Source organism: Opisthocomus hoazin, chromosome 4 (assembly GCF_030867145.1).
Source record: "Opisthocomus hoazin isolate bOpiHoa1 chromosome 4, bOpiHoa1.hap1, whole genome shotgun sequence".
Lineage (NCBI taxonomy): Eukaryota > Metazoa > Chordata > Aves > Opisthocomiformes > Opisthocomidae > Opisthocomus > Opisthocomus hoazin.
The window spans coordinates 87,421,006-87,431,003 of NC_134417.1; the positions used below are offsets into that span (position 1 = coordinate 87,421,006).

At 51.1% G+C, this 9,998-nt stretch overlaps 1 protein-coding gene across 1 annotated transcript; it reads left to right on the forward strand.

The window, feature by feature from the left end:
• Positions 1–266: 266 nt before the first annotated feature.
• On the forward strand, positions 267–9,523 carry CRYGN (crystallin gamma N). The gene is made up of 4 exons (XM_075417492.1): positions 267–287; positions 753–1,001; positions 2,729–2,874; positions 9,388–9,523. The coding sequence occupies exons 1-4, from the start codon at positions 267–269 to the stop codon at positions 9,521–9,523; spliced, it is 552 nt and encodes a 183-aa protein (XP_075273607.1).
• The last annotated feature ends 475 nt before the right edge of the window (positions 9,524–9,998 follow it).

Below are 9,998 nucleotides of genomic sequence, written 5' to 3' on the forward strand. Positions count from 1 at the left end.
GCCCTGCCAAGCAGATCTTTTGTCAGATCGTCTGCCCGAAATCAAAACCCCGGACTCAGCAGGCCCCGGTACCGGCAGTTCTGCCTACGAAGCAGGAAAGCGCAAAGCCCCCGCTTCCCGCGGCTTTGTTAAAAAGCCGTGGCCACACCAGCCCCGTGTCCCCCCCCGTCCAGCTGCTATATAGCAGGGTGTCCGACGTTCCTGGTCCATCGCGGTTGTGGTTTGGCTCCTGATTTTTTCCGGGCTTGGACAGCATCCAGCAGAAAATGTCTCAGTACTCGGGAAAAGTAAGTAACGACCCAACCGCTTTCCTTTCAGCCTGAGGCCAGGGAGCCCCAGCACCCTCCGGGTTGAAGGAGCGGGTTAAGACCATATCCCGGAGGATGCGATGGGAGTGGTGACACCGGGAGCAGGTTTGGTAGCGGCACCGGGGAGGGGGGCGGCAGAAGGAGCCGCGTTTCGGGAGCTGAGTTTCCTGTTTAAACATTCCTGCTGGAAATATGTGAGAGCGAGCACGAGGCGGTGAGAAGCGTCATAAATGCGGGATGCGCTGCCTTCCCAGAAAAACAAATACGGTTCTTAGGAAAAAATGCCAGTGGTGCTGTGCTCCTTTTGCTGGGAAGCAGCTAAAAAAACCCAACCCCAAAGTGTTCTAAAACGATGCTCCTGCAAGAGATTCCCACCTGCTGGAACTGGGGGTCTGGCGATGCGCCTGCTTCTCACCGCTGGCCCGTTCCCCTCCCTCTCCTCAGATCACTTTCTACGAAGGTAAAAGCTTCACGGGCAGAAAGCTGGAGGTCTGCGGCAGCTGCAGCAGCTTCCAGGACCGAGGTTTCCTCAACCAGGTCAACTCCATCTGCGTCCAGAGTGGGGCTTGGGTCTGCTTCGACCACCCCAACTTCCGAGGGCAGCAGTACGTCCTGGAGCACGGCGACTATCCCGATTTCTGTCGCTGGAATGGCCACGGCGACCGCCTGGGCTCCTGCCGGCCCGTCGGGATGGTGAGTGGGTGCCACCGGAGCGTCTGTCGGACGGAGCTGCCGCTGGGCTTTGTTTTTACGAGCCCCGTGAATAAACGTAATAAAAAATCTGTGCTTTTTAGAAATAATGCATCCCAATGAGAAAGAAATAGTCTCCCAGGGCAGGTTTGTCACCCTGTGGAGTGGTCCGCACAGGCTACAAAGCTGAGTCGCGGTTTCCCGTGCCTCCTAGCTGGGAGAAGACACATCGCCTTCCTCTCACAGCATGAAACGCAGCAGCGTCAGCGGGACGAGGTTTGCTGATGTTTTTTCAGATGAGGTGACAAGGTCCTGCCGGTGGCAAGTGGTTTTGCTTTTTAATGCGAGTCACTGTTGAACACTCGCAGGGGCGTTGTGGAGGAGGGTCAGTGCCCAAGGGATGTTTTAGCCTGGACCGGAAGGTGTGGGGTTTCCGAAAGGGACCCATGGGCAGCTGGGCTGCTCCTAGCAAATTTTGGCTGAATTCTCTGCTGCTGCAAAAACTCATCAGAAATCCTAAACGAAAATAATTTTTTTTTTCTGTATACTAGATACCCTTCACCTTATGAAGCTTTTAAAACAGCACCCAGAGGAAGGTTTAATTGGGAAGATTAAAAAGTAGCAAAGAAAAATAAATCTGGGTTAGGTCTTTCCATCTGACTCTCCTGTCACTCATGAGCCCTGAGGCAATGATGAACCCATTTGGAGCTGGTGGGGTTTCTCGCAGGCACCAAAGCTGCCTTTTTGGCACGGCAATGGGTTTGTTCCAGGTCCGTAACGTCCTTCCCTAAGCACCTCCGTGGTCCGTACGGGGAGAGATGCTCTGCCCCGGGCCCTGGAGCCCAGCCGGCACGAGGATGTGCTCTTCCTTCCCTGGCCCATGATTTTCCCTGGGAGATGCCAGCAAGTGCTTCGAGGTATTTCTGCAGCGCAGATTCCCGGAGGAATGTTTGCTCAGGCTCGGTACCCGCTCGGCTGCTGCTGGCAGCCGCCTGCTGTGGGGTTTGGCATAGCAGCCCGGCCTTCTCGTGCGTTGACGTTGTTTATTTGAAAAATGCATTTAGGTATTCTTTGAATTTGGCTTAAAAACATCCTTTCAGCTTGCTCTGTCCCACATTCCTGTGCTGCAGGCTGCAGAAATCTCCCCGGAGGAATTTATGTTGTGTCACCCTCAAGGGCTCACGTAGCAACGATGATGCTCGGAAAGTTTCCTATTCTTTTCCCATTTATTATTTTCCTCAAAGAAAGGCACAACATGTCCCATCAGGAACAGCAGCTACACGTGGAACTGGAGGCAATGCAAATTAGTTTAGAGGAATGGTCAAACATCTTTTTATGCTCCGGATATAGACTCTTTTTTAGCTGTGTGAGTACATGGAGACCCAGGCTGCAGCTGGTGTGGTGTTTGGGACGGAGGGTTGGTGGGCTGGGAGGGGGGATCGGCAGAGCACAGCACAGCGCGTCCCACCAGCCACGTGTTGGCACGGGAAGGCACAGCCGGGTGGTTTCTGGCTGAAACGAGGGGTTTCTGGCTGCTTTTCTGGTTGTAGTGGCATGCTGGGAGGTGGCACGAGTCTGCATGCTCTGTGTGCGCTGGCATTGGTGGTGTTGGACTGCTTTTCACATTCCGCTGCGAAGCACCCTTCCATCTTCCTCTTCATCTTGTAAAAGATAGGGAAAAAATTTCCTGCATTTTTTGGGGATGTTGACTCGAATCCCTTTGTCCCCAGCACGGCGAGCATTACAGGATCGAAATATTTGAGGGGAGCCATTTTAGCGGTCCCAGCCTGGAGCTGACAGAAGATTGCTCCTTCCTGCAGGGACAAGGCTGGGACAAGACCTGCATCAACGCCCTCAAAGTGTACGGCGATGGCGCGTAAGTAACCACACGTGTCCCGGTGCGCAGCCGCTGTGGTGCTCCGCACCCAGTGCTGCAGGGGAGCGGTCAGCTGCAGAGACCCCCCCGGTCATGGAAAAAGCTGTTGATGCTGGGAGGACTTGGAGAAAGCCTAAAAATGTGAGTTAAACCTGTGGTTTAAAGATGAATTTTGGTGCCTGCCCATCAAGATCTGCTTCAAAGGAGCGTGATTTCTGGAGCATAGCAGCTAAACACAATCAAATCATAGAATCATTAAGGTTGGAAAAGACCTCTAAGATCATCAAGTCCAACCTTCCACCCAACAGCACCATGCCTGCTATGTCCCAAAGGGCCACATCTACATGGTTTTGAACACCTCCAGGGATGGTGACTCCACCACCTCCCTGGGCAGCCTGGTCCAACGTCCGACCACTCTTTCAGTAAGGAAATGTTTCCCAATATCCAATCTAAACCTCCCCTGACACAACTTGAGGCCATTGCCTCTTGTCCTATCGCTCGTTACTTGGAAGAAGAGACCAACACCTGCCTCACCGCAATCTCCTTTCAGGTAGTTGTAGAGAGTGATAAGGTCCTCCCTCAGCCTCCTCTTCTCCAGATTAAACAGCCCCAGCTCCCTCAGCCGCTCCTCATAAGACTTGTTCTCTAGACCCTTCACCAACTAAAAGAGCTCTGAGACATCTGTTTAAGGTGGATGAAACAAGAAGCCTAAACCCAGCACTTTTTTCCTTTCTTTTTTTTAAACACTTCTGTGCATGTTTCCCAACACCCCTTCAAAATCCACCCAGAGGCTTTTGGGCAGGGCGGGTGGATGGCTCTGGGTGATGCAGCTCAGGGCTTTTGCTTTGCAAGTGGCTTCACTGAGGCTCACTGTGACACCAGCAACATCCTCCTCGGACAGCAAAAATGAAGCAGTAGCATCTCGCCGTATAATTAAATCCTGCCTCTGAAAGGCAGGGGCAATGGCAGCAGTGATGCACAGCCATCCCGAGGCGGAGGTCTGGTCACTCTCAGTGCCTCGTGCACCCACTCTGTGGTTGCGTTGCAGATGCTCAGCCCCATCCTCCTGCCCCCGCAGATGTTCCCGAAAGCCTCGGCAGGATGGCAGCTTCACCTTTTCCTTGCTGTTGGGTGGGAGTTTGCATTTTGTCGATGGTGTCGGTCCTTTTTATGGTTATCTGCTCCAGTTGTGAGAAGGGTTGCTATCCGTCCATCTTCCCTTTCCACAGTCCGTCAATTTTGCGTCCAGTTCTGGGCTCCCATTTTCAAGAAAGACGAGGAACTACTGGAGAGAGTCCAGCGGAGGGCTACAAAGATGATGAGGGGCCTGGAGCATCTCTCCTATGAGGAAAGGCTGAGGGAGCTGGGCTTGTTCAGCCTGAAGAAGAGAAGGCTGCGAGGGGATCTTATATCGGCTTATAAATATCCGAAGGGTGGGTGTCAGAAGGATGGGGCCAAGCTCTTTTCAGTGGTGCCCAGTGACAGGACAAGGGGCAATGGGCACAAACTGAAGCACAGGAAGTTCCGTCTGAAGATGAGGAAGAACTTCTTCCCTCTGAGGGTGCCAGAGCACTGGAACAGGCTGCCCAGGGAGGTTGTGGAGTCTCCTTCTCTGGAGATATTCAAGACCTGCCTGGACAAGGTCCTGTGCAGCCTGCTTTAGGCAACCATGCTTTGGCAGGGGAGTTGGACTAGGTGACCCACAAAGGTCCCTTCCAACCTCTACCATTCTGTGATTCTGTGTGATTCTGTATAACTGCATTCTCACTGCACATTGTGCTGGGAGCAGGGGAATGACATAAAATCCTGCCAGAGCTGGGCAGAGGGGAACCCCTGCAGAGAAGGGCGCACACAAACGCTCTTCTCCACCTGGCCTGGCCTGGACATTGCACACTCACTGGGCCATGGCATGGGATGTTGGACCCTTTCTGTCCTCAGCCCTTTTCTCCCAGAATAGGAAAACGGTTGTTGCCATCCAAGCTCGTGACATCCTCACACCAGTGGGCTGCAGGACCCTTTCTGATTCAGCTGAGACCTCTCCTCTTCCAAAAAAAGAGGCTTATGACCAGGCAGTGACAGTTCGTTAAAACTAAGGAGCAGAGCTACAAGCTCCTGATGGGAAGAAATGGCTGGAGCCCACTGGGGACCCCATTAGCGCTGAGCATTTGAAGAAAAAGGCATCTGAGTACCAATACTACAAAGCCAAGAGAGAGCCTGTGGGTGCTCTGGCAAGAGATTTAGGGCCAATTATTTACCACACGTGTCCCTGTAGCAGAGCCTGGAGCTGGAGAAGTTGGGAAGCTGCCCAGAAACTTTCAAGCACTTAAATCTTTCAGATGGATTTTCCCCCTCCCCTGCAAAACGTAGAAGGGGCACAAAGCTTGCTTTCCCTCGCATGGGAGCCTAGACTGCTTATGTTAACGTTACATGACTTCTCAAAGGCTTCGAGTAGCGACTAAAAAAAACAGAAAAAAAATAAAGTACTGAGAGGAGCGTGGTGAGGAAACTGGCAGTGTTTTGTAGAGTTATATCCGGACCCCGGGAAGACGGTCATTGAAAGCGTGGGGAAGAGTCTGTAAAGGCCCTCAAAAGGCAGGATGGTGCAGATGGACCTGCTGGCCTTGGGCTTAAGGAGGAAAGGTGAGACCAGGGAGGGGAACGGGACCCTATGGTGCTGCTTTTCTCCTTTGGAGGGACCATACAAGCCCAGGTGACCTCAGAAGTGCTGCAGCTGTAGCTGGTGCTGGACTTAGCCTGGCAAAGTTCTCCAAGGACCCGTTGCCTACCATTTGAGGAGCGGAGGAGATCAGGTCATGGAGACAAAGGGAGTTTCAGCCACATGCTGTCTCCAGCACATCCCCAGGCTGCGTGGGTCTGGTTTACCCTGTGCATGCTGAAAGCGGACGTAAAGCAGGGTCCCCTTGAGTTCCTCGCCTGCTCCCAGCGGCACTGAAGTCTCCCTCTGCAATTTTCCCCCTTCATTCCCCCAACGCAATGTGCGTCTGGTGTCTCAATGGGGCTGAGGGTGTCTGGCATCTTCCCCACTGCCCTTTTGGCGCTGGCGACTGCTACCCCGCACAGCCAGAAAGGCTGATGAAAAAGCTGTTAAAGCCACGCTGGAAATGAGCTTGCTATTTTGGAGCAATGTGGAGATGTTACCTCCTCCTCAGAAGCTGTTGCAGTTTGCGTGGCGAGCAGCTTTGCCAGTCCCACGAGCAGAGCCAGCTCTGGTATCACATATGGTATCATCTGGTTTTAGATGAAGATGAGTGCTTCTTCTCCTTCTTTGTGCCTCAGCCACTCCACAGAGCATTGCTGAGGAATGACAGCTCCAAAAAGCTGAATTTGTTTTACAGTCCGGGAGACAATATCCCAAAAAAGGGCTTTTCCAAGCTACAGTGATGTAACTTGAAGGAATCAGACCAACCATTTATTCTGCTGAAGCATTTGCGACCATTTGGTAGATGTGCTGCAGTCAGGCTGTGAAATATTAACCAGAACAAGTACCCAACAAGCTCTCAATACACGTTACCTATTTCCCAGCAGAGGCGACAGCTGCTCATGGCATGGCTCGAGTCCTACGTGGAGAATGAGTGACCTCGAGCCCTACTGACAGCATCAGCTTGGTTCAGGCTGGAGCTGCAGAACTCCCCTGCTCATTTTTTCAGCCCAAGCAGCCAGTTTTGGCTTACAGGGCTTGAGTTGGTTCCATGCGAGTTTTATTCCCATGTCCTCTGGGTTTATGTGCTAATGAAACACAGCACCGAGATGTTTGAGGGCTGCGTGCTATGTGCTTGGATCAGCTCTCCCATGCTGGGCTTGAGGACAGGATTGTCTTTTTTTTTGTTGTTTTCTGGGCTCCTGACTGACTTGATTTCCTCTCTCACTGATGGTCTCAGAGAATGTAAATTTTAGGCAATAAACGAACAGCTAAGTAAGCCTTACAAGTCTTCACTCATCACCTTGCACTGCCAATACACTTCACTCCCATCTTTCTACTATTCCTTTTACTCCTCTTTTTTGCAGTCTTTCCCTAAGCAGAAGGACAAACTGGCAGGTTCTTATCACGACACCAGGTCACACAGTCTGCTTCCATCTACCCCAAGGCCTGCTGCATTCCCTCCACACATCAACCATGTGCTTGGAGAGAATCACAGAGGTCTTGGGAAAGACAGTGACTGTGAGAGGCTGCTCTAACCCACTGCATTGTTTCCCAGGGTCCAGCAGTTGTTGAAAGATGCCCTACAGCAGAGCAAAGCTGGAAGAACCACCATGTCCTGGTGGGCCAGCAACGCCCTGTGAACATCCCTGTCCTACCACCATCCAGTCTTTTCAAAAACGTTATGTATTTGCAGCAGGAGGGAGTGACTGGAAAGTGCAGAAAATGGGATTGGGAGCTCTTTTCAGGAGTGCTTGAAGGGGGGGGTGGTGAGCTGCTGGAGAAAGAGGCTCAGGATCATCCAAAAATATGGAGAGATGCATATAAGCTGAATGGATGGGGTAGAAAAGAAGGAAAGCCTTATAAACATGGCTGGGGCGTACATAGAGGAGGAGGGTAATTTTATAAATTGTTCTTAATTAAGCTGAAGAGCTGAGCATGCTCTCTGACGGCGCACATCAGGATATGTGATGGTGTGGACCCGGCTTCAGGGCAGCCTGCCATTGCACTCCCATGAGCAGCGGGCAGCCTTCTCCACACGCTGCAAAGTGAGCTTCAAGGGAAAAGTCTGAGGATGACTTTGTAATTCTGTTCTTATATAAACTGGCTGCAAAAAGTGCCAAAGAATGAACTTTTTTGTTTGCAGGGAATGCTTGGGATCCAAATGTCTCAGCCGAGCATGTTGCAGCCATGCTGCAGAGAAGGGACCCACCACAGTCCCACCCCGTGTCCTCTCAAAAACACAAAATAAATCCAAATACGTCAAGGAATCTGTAAGGTGGCTCAACTAAATACTCTAACCTTTTGCGCTTATTTTAATAATGCCCCTGAGTGGCTGGTTTTATAAGCAACTTTTTGCCAAGGCCTCCAGCGTTTTGCTCTGTGTCAGACTGATCTGAGTTCACCAGCTGTTGTCTGACCCTGGAGGCCCAGCAGTCTTTGACCCATCCAGTGTCTAAAGGAGTTTCTCCTTGGAAATCCCACATAGAGTAGGTCCCAACTCTGGTGTCACAGCTGAATTCCTCGCAAGAGACAGACCACAGAAACCAAATGATTTGGAGGGCTGCATTTGTGCTCTGCTGTCATTGCTGAGCCAATAGAGAGATCCTTAAAAAATCCTTACAAATTTTTAGAAGAGAAGAACGTGGTAGAGATGAGCAGTTCAGCAATGATCCGGTGGAAACCTGACTGTAAAACTATCAGAGCAATGGCAAAACTTGTTTAAAAAGCATGGGAGAATTAAATAAAGGAAAGAGGTGACACTTGTAGCCACATTAAGATCATGGCACAGTGTGTGCTAAAGAGATGAAGAGAAGAGCAGCAACATTTCTCCCCGTTGACCACCAGAATTGCTCATGACTTCAGGACCTTCAAATGGAGAAAGGCATGCACATAGATATGCCAGTGGAGAAAGATGTAGCCAAGCTAGGTGAAGAAGTCAGGTGTGCCAAAGTCACCAAGGTTGTTGAGTGTTGTATCTATTTGACTGTATTCCAAGGGGAAGTTGTAGTTAACTCTGGACGTAGAGATAAAGTGAAGATAACCAAGACAAGTCTTGCTGTCTGTTGGAAAGCATCAAACAGAGGGCATGGAGGATTGCTAGCAAAGAGAGAAATTATTAAATGTGGTTCCCATCATAGCTAAGGAGTCAGTTCAAAGAGAAAAAACATACTTCAAGTGTTGCACATTCCTCCTTACAGTCCAAAACGGGTTTATGCAGGGGCTGAGGGGACTCACATCCTTCTTTAGCACTATCAGATGCTATTAAATTGTTTCTGTTACACATGGTGAAGCTCATAGAGATCCATTCCTACAGCAATGTGAAGCGGGGAGTCCCTGATTGCAGCCTTTCAGTACTTAAAGGGAGCCTATAGGAAAGATGGGGACAATCTTTTTAGTAGAGACAACAGTGACAGGACGAGCGGTAATGGTTTTAAACTAAAACAGGGTAGGTTTAGGCTGGATATAAGGAAGAAATTCTTTACAATGAGGGTGGTGAAACACTGGAACGGGTTGGCCGGAGAGGTAGTGGAGGCCCCATCCCTGGAAACATTCAAGACCAGGTTGGACTGGGCTCTGAGCAACCTGATCTAGTTAGTGGTGTCCCTGCTCGCTGCAGGGGGGTTGGACTAGATGACCTCTAGGGGTTCCTTCCGACCCAAAACTTTCTATGATTCTATGATTCTATGATTCTACGATTCTATGTGCAGGATGGGACCAGGAGTGCAGAGGGACCATCAGGCCCTGGTACTTTGCAGCACTGCGATGCCTAAATGTAGCCGCTCAATGTGAGCATCAGGCCACCTCACATGAACATGTTGTTGGGACCCAGGTGACCCTCCCTTTCTGCTCAGGTGGGTGCTGTACGAGGAGCCCAACTACCGAGGCCGTATGTACGTGGTGGAGCGGGGTGAGTTCAGCAGCTTCAATGCGTGGCAGGCGCGCAGCGCAACTGTCCAGTCCATCAGAAGAGTCATCAACTACTTCTAGCTGAGCTTTCATCCTACCAGCAATGGCCTGCTGAGACCGGGCATCACCCTCCTTCCCACTCACAGACCCATGGAATAAATTGTTAAACACCAGCTTTTGGCTCTAAGTCCTTTATTTCCATCACTTGGATGAGTTCAAGAGGGAATGGACTTGCAACCTTTCTAAGCTTGATTTATGTGCTATGAATTTGCTTTTTCATTCTGCAGAGATTTGTAAGGAGGACATGGGGGTGATGGGCCAGAAGCGGTGGCGACAAGCAGACCCGGGAACCTGCTCGCTGGTGCGGCTGTGGTCTGACATGTGCCCACTCTGCCCCATCCAGGACCACCACGCTGAGTCCCGATGCCTGGAGGGGTCACACTGCTGCACACGTGTGTTGTGAGGACAGGCGCGCTGCTCTCAGAGGGTCTGCTCGTGCTGTGTGAGGACACACAGGAGGATTGTGTCAGGATCTGACCGACTTGCGGGGTCTGTC